The sequence below is a fragment of the Sapajus apella genome, unplaced genomic scaffold (genome assembly GCF_009761245.1).
Source record: "Sapajus apella isolate SASKATOON/1434 unplaced genomic scaffold, GSC_monkey_1.0 scaffold28, whole genome shotgun sequence".
Taxonomy (NCBI): Eukaryota; Metazoa; Chordata; class Mammalia; order Primates; family Cebidae; genus Sapajus; species Sapajus apella.
Window position 1 is genome coordinate 19,819,877 of NW_022436968.1, and position 22,256 is coordinate 19,842,132.

General features: G+C 36.1%; 1 protein-coding gene across 5 annotated transcripts in view; it reads left to right on the forward strand.

Moving 5' to 3' along the window:
- The window catches only part of CHN1 (chimerin 1), a 194,544-nt gene that overhangs the window by 80,382 nt on the left and 91,906 nt on the right, over positions 1–22,256 (forward strand). For 3 of the 5 annotated variants that reach the window (XM_032292895.1, XM_032292894.1, XM_032292896.1), the window contains one exon: positions 1,538–1,651. In XM_032292895.1, coding sequence (XP_032148786.1) covers positions 1,538–1,651 — 114 coding nt within the window. Of the gene's footprint in view, positions 1–266; positions 299–1,537; positions 1,652–22,256 lie in introns of all 5 variants that reach the window. The other 2 variants (XM_032292893.1, XM_032292891.1) reach the window with 1 other exon arrangement.

The window sequence follows — 22,256 nt, forward strand, 5'->3', positions numbered from 1 at the left end:
AGTGAAATTTTTTTCTCCTCATTAAATTCTAGAAATTAGCGATAGTTTAGTCCAACTATATACACAACATTTTATAAATAAGAAACTGGGGAGATGAAGTGACCAGTCCAAATGGCACAAGTAATCTGCTGGTAGAACTGGGACTCCATTCTCTGTTACTTGAATTCTTTTTTAAATCTATACTTTAGTTTGTCACATGCACAAAATATTATGTTCAGCACATTTACATTTTTACAAATATGCTTTTTTTTTTCCTTTCCCAATAGGTAGAAAACAGACCAAAGTATTATGGAAGAGAGTAAGTATGGATTATTAGAAAACATTTTGTAGATTGGTCTATGTAAGAGAAACAGGGTAAATGGATGCTTTTAGTAAAGATAAAAGCAAGATGCAGAAGGCATCACAGAAAAAAAATAAAGTGCATACCTCTCCAAAAAGTGAGATTGAGAGTTTACATATCATCTTAACAGGGGAATGGGAGGCAAGTTTTTGGCCTTTCTGGGAAGATAAATGATAGTTTGTGACAAAGTTTACTTAAGTGTGCTGTCGACTTTTGGTCTCCTCTCCTGTCTTCCCTGGTTGTTGAATCCCATGAGGGCATTGATAGCAGCTGAATTTCTTTTGGATAATCTGTCTTTAGGTGGATAGGGGGAGTCAGAGAAAGCCTGTCTCTGCATTTGCTTTTTTTCAAGTGCCTTCACCTCAAAATAATCGATGCAGCAAAGCAGCATATTTTGGGATGACATGTCTGAATTCCTTCATTATGTTTGAATTGTAGAAGGACTTGCAGGTTCTTTGGAAATTTTAAATCCCTATACAAATGTAAGGTGTTTTTTAATTTTTAGTATGTGTCACCACTGACTTTTTTTTCAGTGTTTTATGTCAGATTGTTATATATCTGTGTTTGTGTAAAGAGCATGTTATTTATGTTTATTCTTTCTCTATTTTTCTGTGTTAATCAAAGATAAGGTTTTAGCAGGGAATGAAAGCAAGTATTATAGTTGTTTGCTTTGGGCTTGCCTGTTCAGTAATGCAGATTATGCACATTATTGGACAATCATGCCAATTAAGGACAACCCAGGGTCCTGGAAAATTGCCAACATAGACTCAGAGCCAAAATTTTGGAGCAGTGCTACTAATGGGGAGAAAGGAAAATGGGATACATTTCTGTAATTTATGTATTTATTTATTTTTAGCAAGCCATATGGTTAAACGGCTACATAAGAAAGGGATTGTCCTCTTGAGAGAGGTGGTTGATCTTCCCTTGGATGGATGTGAATTTTGATTCCATGGTTGTTAACTGGGTTGGATAGCTACTTTGGTGCTGTTCTTATCACCACAGAGAAGCTGGCTGGGGGCCAGGCCCAGAAAAACAAAATCATAGTTAAACCCAAGTGCTTCCCTTCCATTATTATGTGGCAGTACCTTGTCTAGAAAACAACAGGAGAAGGTGGTGGTGGTGGTGAGATGTTGTTTTATCTTGTTTTATTGGAAAATGTGGAAAGCACACAGTTTCTGAATTGACTTTGTTTCTTAGGTTTCATGGCATGATCTCCAGAGAAGCAGCTGACCAGCTCTTGATTGTGGCTGAGGGGAGCTACCTCATCCGGGAGAGCCAGCGGCAGCCAGGGACCTACACTTTGGCTTTAAGGTTGGTCATGGGCCTGCAATTATAACTGTGCTTTATTTAAAACCCTCTTAATAGAGGACTTTAAATTTTAAAAGCATCCAGCATGTAATTGAATTGGTTCTTATTTTCTTGGGACCTAATTACCATTTTAATAGCTTTGAGACCCTTTAAAAATTCCTCATGAATGGTAGCACTCAGTAATTAAGAATTGAAAAACTTTTTTTTTTTTGAGAGGGAGTCTTACTCTTTTGCCAGGCTGGAGTGCAGTACCGTGATCTCAGCTCACTGCAAGCTCTGCCTCTTGGGTTCAAGCAATTCTCCTGCCTCAGCCTCCCAAGTAGTTGGGACCACAGGCGACCGCCACCACGCCCAGCGTATTTTTTGCATTTTTAGTAGAGACAGGGTTTCACCATATTGGCCAGGATGGTTTCAATCTCTTATCCTCATGATCCGCTCGCCTCAGTCTCCCAAAGTGCTGGGATTACCACTGTGAGCCACCGTGCCCAGCCTGAAAAATTTTTAAGTGTTTTTGTGGTAGCTCCTTCCTTCCATTTTATCTTACCCCTTCTTTCCTGTCTGTCTAGCTCATCAGCTTCTATCAATTTCTTGAAGAAGGAAAAAGACCAAGAGAAAAGATTTTCATAACTCATAAAGCTAAAGCCACCATCATTTCTCTTAGGTTGCCTTTTGGTTAAAGCAATTTTTCTTAGGGGAGCGATTGGCTCTTCCCTATCCACTGAGCTTCACTTAGGGTTTTGGCTGTTCTTAGCTTACAGTATGGTGCCCAGAAACAAATATTCCTGTTAACCCTGCAGTAATAACCCAGCAGTAAGAACAGTAATACAAGAGCATACTTTTTCATTGGGCTTGCTTTATGCCAGACCTCTAACTTCATTTAATCCTCACAACAACTCTATGTATTGTTATTACCCCCATCTTAACAGATGAGGAAACAGAAGACCTGGATGGAGACTGAGTAACTTGGTGAAGGTCACACATTTAATAAGTTGTGCTGCTGCTATTTGAACCCAGATTGTCTGACTTCAGAGTCTATGCTCTTAATCATTCTACATTGCTGCCTCACCAAAGGCTTGGAATAATTATCCATTGTCTTTGTTCATCCCTTTATTTTTTCATTCATGTATACATTCATCTATTTGGAAAAGACTTAAAAGCAGAGACTTCTGAAGACAAGAGGTCAAATTTATGAAATTTCTTTTGGTAGTCACAAATAGAGTATAGAAAGTTGATGTTAATGTTTAGGACTTAACATGTCTAATTCCTTCTCCAATCACTTACACTTGTGTGAGTAAGTAGGGCCTGCTCTCATTCCTGTCCACAAGATTTGATATTAATCTTTCTGTTAAATACAATGATGTAATTCAGTATTATTTCATACTGAATGCGGAAATAATTGAATATCTCAAGAACAAAGTTTGTCACAGGAGTTCATGGAAATTTGCTTTTTATGGTAAATTATAAAGTGTAAAGTCCCCTTAAATTACTTAATTATACTGTTTTTCAGGTTTAAATTGTTGTACGGTGGGGAGGGGGAGTTCTGGTATGGCAATTCAAATACCTGTTTGATTGCCGTTAATTGAATTAGAAGACTGATTTAGGGCAAATCACAGAATTTCTTGAAGCTGGGCTTTCTTCATCTTTCTACTCCTAACATTTTATAATTCTAGAATTCTTTACCATCTAATTTCCAAATAGCCTGGTCATCTGATTGTCTAGGGTAAACAGCTTTGATGTAAATGCTGGTGGTCCAGATTAAGGAAGGAAGGAGGTGGGGCAAAATGAGAAACAGAACCCTCTCTTTCTTTCCCCTTGGTTGCCATTTCCCCTGCATTTCTCCAAGATCACATAGTATTCAGTATTATTTCATACTGAATGTGGAAATAATTGAATACCTCAAGATCTCCAATCACATTAATTTGAACTCAGTTTTGCCTAACTTCAAAATACAAGTACTTTCCATTAAACCACATTGCCTCTCATCTTATATCTGTCAGACAGTTTTCACCAGCTGATACCAGCAAATACTTGAAGGCTAAGGATTTAGTTTGGAGAAAAGTAGCACCTAGACCTTCAAATCTCTTTGTCATTCCCACCTTCTTGCCGTCTCTCATTCTACTCATGGCTTTACATTTATAGTCACTTCTCATCCACTTTGGCCCAGTAAATCTTGATGGGAATGTTTTAAATTTATTATCTCTGGAGTAACTTACAACCTTTCTTTTGTTACTGAAAATAGCCATAAAATCATTACTTGGAAAAGAAATAATAGTGAGTAAAAGGGAGCTGTAGTGGTCATAGATAGAGGAATTTTACTCACAATATGCATTGAGTAATTTATGTGTAGAAGTATGATTGACATTTTTCTTGTTTTAAACTTGATGTATGGCTGGGAAGTGTTAAGCACAATATGAAATAGAAGTTGCATTGATACATGTATTATTCTTATTTGATATTCCCATTTCAACTGATTATTCTCCCAGTTCACATCAGTTTGTTTTTAACGTACGTTTGGGGGTAGGCAGTTTGTCTATTTTATAGCCATCAGTGTTCTTTATGCATTTATGTGTTAACCAGGGGCTCTAAAATTAGAAATAAGTCCTTGAACTTGATTCCTCATAAGCATCTCATTCTCAATATATCCCAAACTGAACTCAATGCTTTTCTCTCAAATAGGCTGACCTGTATTTCCTTTATTAGCTGGTGACACAATTATTCAGTCAATTCCATAAGACAGAAACCAAGAAATTATTTTTATTTTTTCTTTTAGGTCTATTTTATTGTATTTGTAGGGCCTGGCACTACTAATTTAGAGGCCCCTCCCTTACATTATACCACATACTATACTTCATATCAAATAGGTATTTTCTGCTGTTAAAATTGTGTAAGGTTTTATGTAAATTGCTTTTGAAATTAACTTTAATTTTATAATTTTCTTTTTTGTGTTTTGGAGCCATACCTTTCTTTTTCTAGTTCATATTTTTTATATTTTTCACTTTTCTTGGACCCTGGAAGGCCCTAGGTACTGTACCTGTATTATCTAATGGTTAAGAGAACTTTTTCTTGCTTGCTCATCTCAGACAGCCACACCCAACCATCCTATTTCTTAAGTATTTCTCAAAATTACCCCTCCTTTTCAACTCTAAGCCACTCCCCAAACTAGTTAAGTAACTGCCTAAGAAATGTTTATGTGTCCAGCCTTATCCCTCTGATGTATCCTCCGCAGTACCATAAATGATCCACCTGAAAATCCACTGGTGTGATCAGCAAGGTTGTAGGGTTAAGTAGGGCAAAGAGTTTCGAAGAGCACACCTCCCTCATTGGCATCTCTCCTGCTCTTAAGGGGACTGGCCCTCCACTGAGGAGCCTAAGGAATGCTATGAGGTGCTATTTAGGGGGGTGTTGTATGTGTGCTGTCACAATACCAACTTTCTGCAGTCAGAAAAGAGGTTTTCACCACGTGGCATGGCAGGTGTTCTGTGGGTGAGATATTTTTTGCTCTTAATTTGCATCTTCTTCCATGCCCTATCTCGGCCTGAATTTTAGGCTGAGCTTTGTCTGGCTTTTCTACCTATGCCCATATTCATTTCTTGACTAGGAAAAATGATTTTTACTCAGTGAAAGTTTGTTACATGAGGGAAGCATATAGACAGACATTTGCTAGTTCAGAGTGTGTGGTTGAAAAGAAGATGCCAGCCAGGCACTCGGTTATGACTCATGAAGTGTTTCAAAGTGATTCTCGGATTTTCTATATGCTGATTTTGACAACATTTGTATTTGTTGTAGTTTAATGAGATATGGCAAATATCAGTTACAAGTAACCTAAAATAATGTTAAGAGGTTTGATTGAAAACACATGGCTTTCATCATTTTAGAACTAATTATTTAAAAGATATGTTTTATAAGAAGCTCTAGTTTTTCTCACTACAGGAAAAAAATACCAGGTCGATAGGGCTAGCACAAGTCTCCCTTTCCCATTCCTAGACCAATAACATCTCAGGGAGATGCATGTACTGACTGCTTGTCTACCTAGCACCTGCTCCTAGAGCTGGGAGATGGGTCAGCTACTTCTGGAAGATAAGGCTTTGGAAAGAAGAATGAACAACCAAACAAAATCTGTTTTTCTTTTCTTGATTTAAGTGAAGGAAGAAGATTGGAGGGAGGGAGGGAACGTGCGTACCAGTTAGATAGTTAACCATAGCCAAGTACAGGCTGTACTTAGAAAGCAGTTTCTTTGTTAGGCAGTAAGGATCAACCCATGGTGTAATTTTTCAAATATTTTAGCTCTGGTCAATCTCTCACTATAGTCGTATCTCTAATTTTAGCTTTAGTAAGTGCTGTAGTGAGAAAATCAGGTGTGAGTTCCAAAGAAAGTTTTATGTGAGGCCAGGTGTCAGAGTTTTGTAAAACATGTTTTGATAATGTTCTTTTTCCTATAATATTTTAGAAATTTGATTTGAAATGTTATTTTCCAAACTGACTTTAGGCCAGCATTTTAAAGGTGATATGGAAACCCTAGTTAATAATTTTAGCATAATGAAATCCATAGAACTTTTGACTAATATCTTAAAATATTTATTCCTGGTATGTCACTAATATGTGTCAAGGCCTTTCATGGAAATTGGAAGGGGTTGCTCTTCACTGTTAAATTGAACAATTGAACTAATTCTCCAGATAACTGAATTATCAAAAAGAACAGCATGTATTGAGCTTCTGTATCCTGCCAGATACTGTTCAAGTGGGTCAAGAAAGAAGACATTTAAGCTAGCTCTTAAAGGTAGACTAGTTTACCAAGTAAAAGGGTAGAATAGGATGAAAAACAAGCATTTTGGGAGGAAGCAGTGGTGCCGGTATATAGAACAGCATGGAGCATTTCGTGTCTGACTCTGTCAGCTGAGGGACTGGGAGTATGGGAAACTTTCACACTTTGTGTGCCAGGAGAGCCTAGAATTTCATGCTTAAGAATTTGGGCTTTATTTGTAGGAAATGGGAGTCACTGAAGGCTTTCAGTAGAAGACAATAATGGTTATATTTACAGTTTAGAAAGATCACTGCTAGAGGAATTAGAATACTGAGTGGAAAGGGTCATAGGAACTATGTTTTACCAGAATCATTTAGCAAATTAATTTAGTAAGCAGTTTTTTTTTTTGGCCGTGGAGAACTGATATTTAAAAGGACTTCTGTATTCAGCAGGTCATGTAAGTAAAAAAAAAAAAAAAAAAAAAAAAAAAAAGAAACAATCAAAAAAAGTGCTTCTGTATACCTTATAGATTTTACAGGTTCACTTTAAGAAGAATTGTTAACTCCAAATTTGGCAATTTCAGAGACATTTGTTAATCGGACTCATTTTAGCTTCTCTAAATTGGGAGAAGAACAAAGTGACATGTGCAAGAGTCTTGATAATCCCCAAACCCTGTATCTGGATATTTCAGGGCAGATTTGGACATATTCCAGAGAATGTCTTATACCTACATACAATACTTGGTCCTTTCCTGTTGATTTTATGCTGACAGTAAGAATTATTTGGAAAAATTGTAGTAATTGAGAACAAATTATAAACACTCAAAAAATGATGTTTTAGAGAATTATATTTTCTTTTAAAATATGTCATATTTCATAAATTCAGAAGCATATAACTTTTATCAATCTGAAAAATAAAATTTACTGTACAAAATAGCATGTATAGTATCATACTACCTATATAAAATTTCTTACCTATGAGTGTATGTTTAAGTAGAAATGTCTCAAAGAATGATCAGCAAAATGTTTGGTGTTTATTTCTTAGTGACTAATTTAAACATGTGTTACTTCTTTGTATTTTTTGAGTTAACTAGATTTTTTTTTACAGTGCACATGTATAATTTTACTAACGGAAAAAAAAAAACAAAAGAGCTATTTTTATTTTGAGAAGAAATGAAGACATTAGTTCAAAACAAAAGATAATACCTCCTAAATATCCAAAGATAGGACACTAAACAATGTATCAGTTCATTTAAATGATTCCTTGGAAGGAGGATTGGTTAGCCCTGGGGCAATGGAAAAAAAGTCACAGTGGCCTGTGTTCCATCCAGGGTCTGTATGGACAGGGAGTCTTGACCATCATTGGCAGTGCCATCTGTAGCATGGAGCTGAAAAAGGAGCCATGTGGCTTTCTCTGCCATAAAACATAATCAGTTGAAAATTTTTTCCCCGCAGTAGTTCCCAGAGCCTGTGAGTATTGTTAATAGGAGTGTACTGCGTTCCCCAAATTCTTTGGATCATGAGACCCCCTTTTCATGGACTTTCTCAATGGAACACACTTGAGAAATGTTCCATTCAACATTTGATCCCTCAGTTCCTCTTTCTGTGGACCTCATGCTCACCAAGCAGCCTTCTGTTAATGGCTTCCCTTGTCGTCTATATACGGAGTGAGAAAACTTAAAATATTTAGGCTGAGCGTTGAGAGCTTTTGAGTTATTTCTCTTTTTCAATTAACAAATTAAGATTAAATGCTGGGACTACAGAGTGGAAAAGGAGGAGGAAATTTACTAGATTTCTTCTGTTTGATAAATTTAGATAAACATGCACTCCCCAGCCCTAATTTTTTCCCCCTTTTTAAAAGACACCTTTTTTTGATCAATTAACCTTAAAGGACTGCTTGCTAAAGTGTTATCTTGATAGAGAAAAAAAAATGTTAAGGGCTAATTGCTTCACTGATTCTTTTTCTTCCCGTTTTCTGATTTTTTTTCCTGGACGAAAAAAGACTTGCCTCCTATCCAAAGAGTGTTATGAAACATCTACGGAAGGCAACCAAGCACTGTTTCTAAGTATTATAAAACTGCACCTTTTTTTCTTACTCTGTTTGCAAGCATGGCTTTTACATGTTCTCATATCTTTTTTAAAACTGTTTTTTGAGTTATGTAGGGTAGCAATTTGCCTATTTCAATTGTACAGCTCAGTGGTTTTTAGTACATTCACAAAATTATGACATAATCAATTTTAGAACATTTAATCACCCTGAAAAGAACCTTTATACCCATTTGCCCTCACCCTCCATTTCTCAGCTCTCCCAGCCCTAGGTGACCACTAATCGACTTTTGTGTCTATTATTGTAAACAACATAGATATTTCATATAAATGGCATTATATATGTTCTTTTGTGACTGACGTTTTTCACTTAGCATAATGTTTGCAAGGCTTATCCATGTTGTAGTGTGTATAAGTACTTTATTCTTCTTTACTAATGAATAATATTAGAAAAATATTCCAGTAGTTGATGGACATTTTAGTTGTTTCTACTTTTTGGCTATTGTGAATAATACTGCTGTAAATAATGTTATTATGAATGATATTGTATACAAGTTTTTGTATAAACATATGTTTCTATTTCTCTTGGGTATATACCTAGGAGTGAACTTGCTGCATCATATTGTAACTCAGAAGTAACCTTTTGAGGAATCATGGAATGGTTTTCCAAAGTGCTTATATCATTACCGTCCCACCAGCAGTGTATGAAGGTTCCAGTTTCTCCACATCCTTTTCAACACTTGTTATGTCTCTTTGAATATAGACATCCTAGTCTATATGAAGTATTATCTCATTAAGGATTGATTTGCACCTTACTCTTGAATGTTACTTCATTTAAAAACATTTTTATCCTTAGCATGATTTTAATTCACTAGTATTCTGTCTATTCAAACTTCAATTCTCTCTCAAAAGTATGCATACATACCAGTGGATTTAAAGCAGAAGGTAGAGAAAGCCAAAAAACTGATTTGAAGATATTGTTGCATTTGTATTTTTAAGACATGGTATAAAACAAATTGTATTATTTCATTTAAGGCACAGTTGAGTTTCATGTACATGTTGGGGCTAATAGAAACTTGTACATAAAGAGGATGACTGTCTCTCCAGTTATCTACTTAGCAAGAGGAACTAGAATCTCACTTGTGTATCTGCTTTAAGGTATAGTGGAAGACATGCTAGATTCTCTTAAGATGTTTTTTAGTAACTAGATACAGTCCTAGAATATGTTGACAATGTGATTGATTCCTTTTCTGTGAGTGATTTGGAGCCACCAGATATTTTATTAACGGACTTAACAGTTTTGTAAACATAATAATACCTAACATTTCCAAATTTTTACTCTTCTAAGCATTATGGTAAATACTTTATGTGAATTACCTTTTAGATTCCCAAGTTTTTTCATATTGTGGCACCCATACAAAGTGATAATGTTGTGTGGTACATTAAGTTGCATGAGATTGATCATGGCCCAGTGTGACTGGCTCAAGGACTTCAGTGTATCAGACACTTTCTGGCCTCTGAAAGGGCTGGACAGGGTTTGTTACCTCGTAACCTGAAACCTCTGTCACTGACAACAGGTTGGAAAATTAAGTTTTATCTATAAAATAAGACCATGTGGTAGATACTATTATTTTCCCCATTTTACAGTTGAGAAAACCAAGGCTTAACTTGATCAAGAACAAAAAGCAAAAACAACTGAGAAATATAACTTGTTTAAAAACAATATCCAAAACCAATTAATAAAACATGCAGCACTTTCTAAGTTGACAAGAGGTATGACACGAGTAAACTCTTAGTTTTTAAACCAATGGCATTTTAGTAATTAAGATTTTAAAGTTATCAACACATTACTATTTTTATAAACAGATATACCTTTGTTTAAAGGCTTTAAGGATAAGGTTTATTCCAACTTATTCTCAAGGGTTAACTTTCCACCGCCCCCCAAAAGAAAAATGCCAAATTTAAGTGCATTTGAAGTTTAATAATTTAAACAAAAATCCCATCATAAGATCACTTGGTAATTATTTGTACTTATAAGAATAATTTTATAGTAACTTTGTATAACTTGTATACAGAAAACTTATAAAGAAAAACAGCAATAATTCTTTATAAAAATAACAGGATATTTGCATCCATGTAACTTATTATATTTCTATTGTAAAAGCAACGCATAGATGCGGTAAAAAAAAATTGAAATAAAAGTGTTTAGAATGATAAATTACAGTGCTTTCCCACTGTAACATACTTCTAGTTCCACTCCCTAGAGAGAATATCATTCACAATTATTTGTCTATCCTTCCAGAAATTGGTCATGCATAAAATATACTTCTATTTTTATGGCATATATGCATATTTTATTTTATTTTAAATGAAAATTGTTAAGGAGTGGCTAACCGTAACAGCAAAGATGATCTCTAGTGTTTGCAGAGGTTTGCCCTACTGTCTGCCTGACTATATAGTTGTGCAATAAACAGCTAATGCCTGACAAAAGCCATCATTACCTTGTTTATTTAGTTTTAGCTAATTGATAGTTTAAGAACATGTTGAGCCAGATTCTGTGAGTTTAGCTTCAGTGCCTATCTGGGGGTTGATGATCAGTGATAGAATGGACAACCAGATGGTCAAAAAGGACTCATCTGTATTCTGTAAATGCAATTGCGATTTAATTTATTGTGACTTTGAGTTTAGAATACTGATAAGATTCTGTTAAGCAAGGGATTTCTGTTAGAGGATTATTTAATCTTTACAGTTCAGAAGATTTTGTGTGAAGAAACTATTGCCGCTATATTAGAAAATGATAAAATGCACTGAAGTGAAAAATGTAATTTTGCTAATGATTGAAAACACCTAACAATTTCTAATTGAATCTCAAAACATTAGGTTGACTTATAAAGTGAGCTTGGCCAAAGAGTTACTGAGTAAAGCCAGAGAATCATAGTAGATGCTGATAAAGGGGCTTTTGCAGTTTTAAAATATGAAAATTGGTTGAAAGCATTGTTCATGTTAAAGAGGAAGAATCAAAAGGAACTGGGGAAGGATTATGCTGCTAGTAGGCGTTGACGTGTAATGTACTGTGTGTTCTTTTGATCTGATAGCTCATGATAGGTTCAGTTGGTTACCATGGTTTCATTCCATTTCCTGCAGACCTTCTTGTTGTGCTATTTGGAATAAGTATGTTCCGTAGAATAATTTTTCAAAACTGTTTTTCTCAGATTATGAATCAGTTTATGGGAAAATTTTAAGATATAAGAGTGAGTGATAACACATGATGAGAGTAAAATTTAGTAGTTTTGCAATATTGGAAAATTGATATTGATGGAGGGGATAGCATGATTTATTTAAAAATATAATGTTATCAGTGCTAAAAAGCTTTTTAACATTGATATAATAATTCCAGCTTATGTGAGGTACCCTTGCTCAGGTGTTCTTTAATTAAACAAACGATAGAAAGTAATTGATATGACACAGTAGGAAATGGGTAGTTTAACATAAGGTATCCCTTACTTGAAAAAATTGATGTGCTCCTGAAAATGTGTTGCAAATTGAACTGTGTTGTAAATGCGCAAGAGGAGATAGCTGTTGAAATAGGTATTTTTTCCCTGACAAATATACAATACAAAAAAAATTTTTTAAATATAGAAAAACACAAAGAAAAGCAAAAAGCACCCCTAATTCTACTACCCAGAAATAATCACTGTTAAAACTATGACGTATGAAATTCTAGCATTTTCCTGAGTTATACAGAAATGGCGTCATACCAGGTACACTATATTATGGTGTGCTTTTTTTTTCATTTAGCTGTGTATCATGAATATTTTCCCAGTCAATAAATATACGGGCGGTTTGCTATTTGAATTAATTCTTCATAAGGTCAGGTTTCACCCTCTCCCCCCTTTTACAACAATTCTGATTTTCACTTATATTTACTTATTTAAATGTATGTCTATCAGTAACTTATTTTTTATTAACATATGCACTATATATAAAATGCAGAAAACTAGGAAAAGAAAAATGTTACCTATAATCTGATGGCCCTCAAAGACACTATTTTTGGCATTTTTTAAATGTATTTTTGTTGTTCTTGTTGTTGCGTTGTTTTTAGAAAATTGCAACATACTTCTAGGTGCTGGGGACACAAGGAAGAACAAAACAGTCAAGATCCCTGGCCTTACGGAGCTTAACAGTTTATTAGGTAGAGAGAGGATTAGACTTTAATGAATTGTCCCACAAATGCCAAGCTAAAAACCGAGGCAAGTGCTGTAGAAGGAAACCAAAGGAGCTATGAGTGTATAAAGGAGGGTCTGATCTAAATCTGGAATCTCACTCTAAATCTAAATTGCAGTCAGGGGAGGCTTTTCTGAGAAAGAAAAGTCTGATTTGAGAACTGAAGGACTGTGAGGAGGGTGGCCGGGAGCACAGTGAGCTGGAGAGAGAAGCGAGGTTGCACATCTGCTTCTTCTGGGCCACGTTAAGAATTTTGCTCTTTATCCTAAGTGCTGGGTTGTGAAATGACCCAAGTTTGAATTCCGTTTTGGATTCTGAAGACTAAACAACTGTAGTGGATCAATAGTGGATGAACACAAGGAAGTTACTTGTTACCTTTTCTCTTAATAACCTGTTCATGTCAATTGTCCTGTATGTTTGTGTATATTACGTATGCAACCATTTATTATATTTACCATGCATGTTTTTTCTGTTTTTGTTGGTCTTTGACATAATTTAATTTTTCCTGGTTACTCTTCAGTGAATCTTTTTCTAAGTGACTTATTCTATTTTTCTTTGCCCTAGATAGCACACCTCCACAAGAGATTTGATAGTTACTTTTTTGTTGTTGGTATTTAAGATGGAGTTTTGCTCTTTTTGTCCAGGCTGGGGTGCAATGATGCGATCTCGGCTCACTGCAAACTCTGCTTCCTGGGTTCAATCGATTCTCCTGCCTCAGCCTCCCAAGTAGCTGGGAATACAGGCACTCGCCACCATGCAGGGCTAATTTTGTATTTTTAGTAGAGACGGGTTTTCACCATGTTGGCCAGACTGGTCTCAAACTCCTGACCTCAGGTGGCCCACCCACCTTCGCCTCCCAAAGTACTGGGATTACAGGCATGAGCCACGGTACCTGGCTTTGATACTTACTTTTTAAAAATTTTTATGAGACAAGTTCTTGCTCTGTTATCTAGCCTGGAGTGTGATCATAGCTCACTGTATCCTGGAACTCCTCACCTCAAGTGATCCTCCTGCCTAAGCCTCCCAAGTAGCTAGGACTACAGGCACACATCACCATACCTGGCTAATTTTTTCATTTTTTTGTAGAGACAGGGTGCCACCGTGCTGCCCAGGCTGGCCTTGAACTCCTGGCCTTCTCCTGAACTCCTGGCCTGAGAAGCAATTCTCTCTTCTTAGGGTCCCAAAGTGCTGTGATTGTAGTTGTGAGTTATTGCCCCTGGCCTTGGTAGTTACATTTATTCTCTTACAGATTTTGTGGTATAACTTGTTTAACCACCACTAATTTATTTTGATATTATATGAGATAAATATTTTACAAATTGTGTTATATTTAACACTTTCTTCAAAATATTAATAGAAACCATAGAAGTAAAGCAGAATATATTTGGGTATTGCTGCATACTGTATCTCTGTCTTGGGGATAGTTTTAAAGACTCTGAGAAGTTTTGCAGTAAAACAAAATGAAAATACATATACACACACAAACTAACATTTATTTCCCTAACTTTTTTTCGAAGACAGATAACACTAATACCTCACAGAATACCAAATGAAATAATTCTAAAATTTGTTTGCTAATGGCTAAGCAGTGGTTCAAATTCAATCTGGGTGGCCTTCTTCCCCGTCCCCTCTACCCCCACCCCCTGCCAATTTTGGGGAATTATTCTTAACATCTTATTGCTGTCAACTCTACTTTGGAATTTGACAGGCTCCTCAAAATTGAAGTTACATTAATTTTTCCTGTCCTTAATTTTAGTCAAAAAGACATGGCTAGGCACATAGATCAGGTGTTGGCAAACTTTTTATGTAAAGGATCCTATAGTAAATATTTTAGGCATTGCAGGCCAATTGAGAATATTACGTTATGTAAATGTTTGTGTAGCCATTTAAAATGAAACCACTGAAAAATTTAAAGCCCTTGTTTAGCTTGTTGTTGATGCAAAAATAGGCAGTGGCGTAGATTTGACTCTGGAGCTGAAGTTTGGCGACCCCTGTCTGTTACTGCTACCATCTTTGACACATCTTTGACCTCTTTACACAATCCAGAGTTGACATATGTACTGAGTCATGGACACAGGAACAGGAAGATATTCACAGGATGTGTTTTTATTTTCACTTTGCTTTTGTTGTTCATATATAATTGCTATTATTTTTATTGATGATTTTTAAACTTACCTATACCATGACTCTTCTTTTCTTTTTCTTTCTTTTTTTTTTTTTTTTTTGTATTTTTTAGTAGAGACGGGGTTTCACCATGTTGGCCAGGATGGTCTCGATCTCTTGACCTCGTGACCCACCCGCCTCGGCCTCCCAAAGTGCTGGGATTACAGGCATGAGCCACCGCGCTCTCTTTTCTAATTCATATGTATCACGTCTGTCTTTTCTTGAGTGCCCCACCTTTCCAGTTACCAAAATTTTTCTTGGCTTCTTATAGCACTTTTTCATTCAAAAAGGATCTACTGGTATAAATACATATAAAAAAAGGAATTGAGATGGTAGCAAGGCTATATGCGGGCCTAGGAACCAAAGGAGCCTGTCCTACTGGCAGCCAAGGAGTTTTAAAGCTCTGTGACTCTCCCCTGGGGAAGATTCCCAGAAAATCCTGTTTTCTTGGAATTTTCTAAGCAAGCCCAATCCCCATAAAAATAACTACATTAAAATATAAAAATAACTAAAATTATACTCTATTTTTTCTTATATCATTGTAACAGACAGACAAAGGCATATTTGGGGATAGTAATAATAGGTAATCAAGAATATCTTAGGGACTTCCTGTTTATACTTTTTTAAGCTTATTAATTTTGTTATTGTATAATTCTTAGACAAGAATTTTCTGCCACTGTTGGGGAGAAAGTTAACATAGGATCACTTTCTAAAAATTTTATAGTATTATTCCCAGAAAGACATGATCTTGTAGAAGAAAAATCTTATAATAGTGAAATCATACTATCTTTGCAGTAAGGAATAAGAATTGGAATTAGGTTTGACTAAAGTAACTGAATAATAAGTGACAATTTCTTTTCTTTTTCTGAGATGAAGTCTTGCTCCGTTGCCAGGCTGGAGTGCAGTGGCGCAATCTTGGCTCACTGCAACCTCTGCGTCCCAGGTTAAAGTGATTCTCCTGCCTCAGCTTCCCAAGTAGCTGGGACTACAGGCACGTGCCTTTGTTTGTTTGTTTGTTTTTTTAGTAGAGACGGGGTTTCACCATGTTGGCTGGGATGGTCTTGATCTCCTGACCTCATGATCTGCCCGCCTCAGCCTCCCAAAGTGCTGGGATTACAGGTGTGAGCCACTACACCCAGCCAGAAGTGAAAATTTCTTTTCCAGAATACTTATTTTTCTCCCATGTTCAAAGGATTGGGAGTGACTTCAAGGCTGGTGTGGCTCTCCACAAGTTGAGAGGCCCAAACTAGTTCCATTTTATTGTTTTTCCTGTGTGTGGCACCCAAGTTTATCTCATGGTAGCTACAGAGCACCACATTTTATATGCACAATCAGCTAATGAGACAGCAGAGCAGTGAAGATACCACTTCATTTGCCACTCCTACCAGCAAGGTAAGAGAAGCTGAGAAATGTAGTCAGTCATTAGTCTAGGAGCCATGTTCACACCTGAAAACCAAGTTTCTATCACTGAGGAAAAAGAGAAAAATGGATATTGGGAGGCTATCAGCAGTCTCTGCAGCAGAAATAAAAGATTTCTGTCAGATTTAGGAGCAAGTCATTCATTTGGGGAAATACTTGAAGTGGATTCTTTCCTTCTCCCTGCCCCCTTTTTTCACCACATGCCTTTTTTTTTATTAACAGTCCCAGAAGACAACAGACTGTGAATCAGTTCTAAGGAAACTATTCTTTCTATGTTGTCTGAACTGTCTTGTTTAGCCAGCTTACAGTTTCATTATATTTATTTTTGTGTTTTCTATCAAGTTATTAGTTTGCTTGTTTTCAAAATAAAGGTACAAACATATATAGGTAGGGTAACTGGCCACTAGATGGGCTGATGAAACTCTACACTGCTTTTTTGAACTGCTGTAGGTGTGGGGGAATACTTTATTACATGGAGCTAAACTTTGGAGTATTTTGATTTTTTTTTTTTTTACTATCCTATCAATAGAACTAACATGTCTAAGACATATCTGAAAATATGTATGTTTATATATATGTATATATATAACAAACACAAGCACGCAGATTTATTTTCTCTGTTGATAATTCTGTTATGATCTTAAGGCAAATGTTGAACTTTTGTCATTTATGCTGCCAGCCATTCAAGGACAGGCCTCTGCCCTGCCAAAATACAAAAGAGTAAATGCATTTCTCTTATAGTAAATGTCCCAAACAATGAAAATTCAGTAAGTGTACACAATGATTAAGATATTGCTTAATTCAGGAGTAATCATCTTTTCAGTCTTTAAATTAATCAGTAAATTTCAGAAACTGAAACATCCATTTTGAATGAGAAAAAGCACAAGGTTACAAATGATTCTCCAGCATTTTATACCCAAACTTTGCGAGAACACACAGATTTCTGAATATACCAATTTTAGTGTTTGCCAGAATGTATCAATAGAATCTGGGAAGAGAAATACCTTTCTTTGCTTCCCTCCTCTCTTTACTTTTTCACATTTATTTATAAGGTGTTTCACTAAATTATGTATATGATTTGAATGTTGATACTACATTTACAGTGTAGATATAAAGGTAATTTATACCATTAGATAATAGATGTATATTTTTTATGTATGGTTGGTGATATACATTAACCAACATATATGGATTTTGAAGTTTTGTCGATAAACAGAATTAAGTACAGTGGTGTTGGAAACAGGAAAACTAGAAGCACCAACACTCATAACCATTGAAGGTTAAACGTTTAATGTAGTCATTATCCGAATTTGCTCATTTACTTTGCGGACTGAGAGGATGAAAACGATATATGCAAAATGTGAGCTTCTGTGTAGTCCTGTCTGCATGTCTTTCTCAAAACTGTGTAAAAGCGTGATATGACAAACTATGAGTTGGACTGATATCATAATTTTCAGCACAGCTACATGTATTGGTTACCAAAATACTTTTATTGAAAGATATATATTAATTCATATAGTTAACCTACGTAATTACAATGTCCTCTCTATCCCAGCCAAATGTTACCATATACTTTTTAGACAACTGTGATTTAATTGTATTTAGTTTTTAAGAAATTAACAAAGCTTAGGAAGAGGTGACAGGCTGGTAAAATGCCTTGAAAACGGTATGAAATAAAATAGGAACTTGATTTAAGAAGAGGGAGGAGAATACAGATAAAGATGTGAAGCAAAGAGGTTTGTAAAGCTTCATCTTTAGCATATCTAATACAGAGAGAAGTTAATGAGTTATATAACAGTATCCAGTTCTATCTCAGGAATACAAACCTGCTCTTTATACTATACTGGTGCTTGTAATGAACATGTGTAGATCTCATATATAAAGGAGTATTTTTTTTTTAATTTTAGATTTGGCCTTTGTGACTTCTCATTTTCCAACATTTATAATTAAAACAATTGAAGCCTGAAACTAGTAAGAACTTTATAAATGTCACCTAAGCATACACAGATGTGGATTTAGAGTCCAGTATAGGTGTTTTGGGTGTTCTTAATTAATTGGTCTGAAGTCATTTTCCTGTTTTATCAGAAATGTTTCAATGTCTTGATTTTAATCACATTCACTTCTCTCCTCTGCTCGCTGAAGCTGTTGAAAAACCTTCAACTCTGCTCTGTGAACAATTGTTTGTGAGTTCAGCTGAGGAGAAAATGGAAACTTTCTGTATATATAGTTAATACTAATAATAGAATCTGAAGGCATTGAGATTTCAGAAACCTACTTTGCGATGAATAGCATACTTTTTCAGATGGCCCATTCAGTATTTGGATTAAGGGTAATGACTTCTCTTCTCTTGTGTAAAGAGATGTGTTTTGATTTATAGAGGCAAGGGCAGCTATTAATTTGTCTCAATGGATTGTCCTTTTCGTTCTCCTAATCTATACGCATTTTTCTGAACTTGCTTATTTATTTTTTTAACTTAACAATTTTTAAGTGCAATTACAGTATTGTTAACTCCATGCACATTGTTGTACAACAGATCTCCAGAACTTTTTCCTCTTGTGTGACTGAAACTCTATACCCATTGAACAATTCCCCATTTCCCCCTTCCTCCTACTCCATAGCAGCCGCCATCCTACTTTCTGTTTGCATGATTTTGACTACTCTAGATATCTGTATAAGTGGATTCTTTTTATGATTGGCTAATTTAATTTAATGTCTTCATGGTTCATCCTTGTTTTCTCATATGAAAGGATTTCCTTCATTTTTAAAGCTGAATAATCCTTCATTGTGTGTGTGTGTGTGTGTGTGTGTGTGTGTGCATACACACACACAGAGTAGTCCCCTCTTATCTGCATTCAAGACCCCAGTGGATGCCTGAAACTGTGGATAGTACTAAACCGTGTGTGTGTGTGTGTGTGTGTGTGTACACTATTTTTTTTTTTGATTTTAACATATTTTATTTGATCTATTATATATTATTTCAACATGCAATCAACATAAGAATTACAATATTTTACATTTGTTTTCTAAGTCTTTGAAATCTGATGTACATTTTGAACTCATTGCATGTCTGTTTGGACAAGCCACATTTCAAATGTCAATAGGCATATTTAACTGGTGGCTACCCTAATGGATAGGGCAGTTCTAGCCAGTATATTTTCAATTCCTTTCTTCTCCCTTAAGCCTCTGGAACTGTGATGGGAATAATCTGTCATGTGAATTCCTAGCACTTCTTAGCACTTTCATTATCACGTGGCCTCCTTGCATTATTTATTTTTGTGATGAATTTGTCTTGTTTCAACTAAATTCTATGAAGTCCAGGACACAAGACTGGAAATACCTTTAACAAAACCATCAACTAATTCTTCTGTTGATGTGTGGTACCAAGTCCCTATTAAGTGAGCATTCAGAATCTCCTGAAGCAAAATCCTGTGGTTGAGGTATTCACAATGCTAAAGTAGGCAATTCTTTAGGTATTGCTACAAGGACATCTTCCTTTCAGGATCTTAAGTCTGTTCCCTGAAGTTTGCATCACATAAATCCACTTCACATGATAGGTCACTTCATATTTGGAGATAGTCCAGTAGATTTCTCTCTTCTGGTTAGTCCTGGAAGGTTTAATCAATACTTCTTCACTTGCCCTGTTTTTGAGTTCTCTTCATCATTTTGCACTTCTCTAAACTAATTTCAACTTGATTGAGGTCTTCCTTAAATGCTGAACACAGCACTTCAGAGACGGTCTGACCAGTAAAGATAATAATTGGATCACTATTTCACTATTGGCTGCCTCTATAAAATAGTGCTACCAGGCATCGGAACACATTACCTTAGGAGGAAGCAGCAATGGCAGAGGAGAGTCACAACAAACACATTAACTCATACTAACTGCATCGTTGGCTTTTAGTCCAGAACTCTTTGCAGATAAACCACACAGTTCTTCAGGTTAGTTTTTCTTCATCTCTTCCTACGTTTTCAATCGAGTTAGGGAATCATCCGGCATTGTTTTTGCAGGTCTTCTGACCTAAGGACCGACTTGCAGAGATCCATAATCAGAAAGCTTATGGAAAACAGGCCTTGACACCAGAGAACTATATATACTGTTCAGCAGCCAGAGGGCTTTGGCTGAAGACGATAGCAACTACCCGTTTATTCGCTCAAATTCATCTTCTTTTACCTTTAATAGGAAGTATTTCCTTCACGTATTTACCTTACGGAGAAGGGCGGGGAGAAGTCGCGGCAGACTGAAGTAAATGCAGGGGAAGAACTCACAGGTAGAGAGCAGGACATGGTAGGCCTGGCCCGGCGCGGGCAGCCGGGGGAACTCGGAGTGGCCCGGCACGCACGCATGCGCGTCCGCTCCCGCCGGAGGGCGCATCTTCGGCGTCCCCGGTACTTTCGGCCTCTGCTCCTAGAAGCTCAGCCCGCTAGAGGCGGGAGACGCCGGGCGGGAGACGCCGGACGGGAGGCGCGGGGCTGGGGGCGGGAGCTACACTATGTTTTTTACAGCTAATAATGAGCTACTAAGTGACTAATGGGTAGGTAGGTTATACAACATGGATATGCTGGATAAAGGGATAGTTCATGTCCTGGGAGAGACAGAGAGTGAAGGGGCAAGATTTCCTCATGCTATTTAGAATGGCGCACAATATAAGACATATGAATTATTTATTTCTGAGATTTTCCATTCAGTATTTTCAGACCATGTTTGACCGTAGGTAACTGAAACCACGGAAAATGAAACCATGGATAAGGTAGACTGCTGTACCACATTTTCTTTATCCACTTATCCATCCATGGACGTTTTGGTTGCTTTCACATCTTGGCTGTTGTGAACAATGCTGCAGTGAATTTGGTGTGCAAGTATCTTCGAGATCCTGTTTTCCATCCTTTTGAATAGATACGCGGAAGTTGGATTGCTGGGTCATATAATAGTTCTATTTTTAATTTTTTGAGGAACCTCCATACTGTTTTTCATAGCGTTTTTTCACCATTTTATAGCCTCAGCAACTGTGCATGGGCGTTCCATTTTCTCTACATCCTCACCAATATTTGTTATTTTCTGTTTTTTTTTGGTTTTGGCCATTTTAATGGGCATGAAGTGATAGCTCATTATGGTTTTGATTTGCATTTCCCTGATGATTAGTGATGTTGAACCTCTTTTCATATGCTTGTTGGTAATTTGTATATCTTCCTTGGAGAAATGTCTGTTCCTTTGGCCAGTTTTTAATTGGGTTATTACTACTTTTTGGTTATTGAGTTACAGGAGTTTTTTATATATTTTATATATTCTAGATATTAGTCTCATATCTGATAATATGGTTTACAAATATTTCCTCCCATTCCTTAGGTTATCTTTTCACTCTGTCGATTGTTTCCTTCACTGTGCAGAAGTTTTCTGTGCTATAGTGCCATTTGTCTGTTTTTTTGCTTTTGTTACTTGTGCTTTTGGTGTCATATCCAAGAAATTACCCATTCCAATGTCTTGAAACTTTTCCCCTATGTTTTCCTCTAGGAGTTCTATAGTTTCAGGTCTTCATTTAGGTCTTTAATCCTAAATGTTTTAATCCTGAGTTGATGTTTGTACATGGTATACAAATGATTCTTTTGCATATAGATATCTAGATTTCCCAACACTGTTTTTTAAAGAGACTATCCTTTTCCTGTTGTGTAGTCTTGGTACTCTTGTTAAAGATCATTTGACCATACACAGGAGAGTTTATATCTGGGTTCTCTTTTCTCTTTCATTGGTCTGTGTCCAAAACCATACAGTTTTGATTACTGTAGCTTTGTTACATACTTTGAAATGAAGACATTTGAGGCCTCCATCCTTGTTTGTCTTTCTCAAGATCGTTTGGGCCGTTTGTGGTCTTTTGTGATTTCATATGAATTTCAGGATCTTTTTCTACTTCTGCAAAAATTCTATGGAAGTTTTAGTAGGGATTGCTTTGAGTCTATAGATTGCTTTGGATAGTATGGACATTTTTTTTTTTTTTTTTTTTTTTTTTTTTTTTTTTTTTTT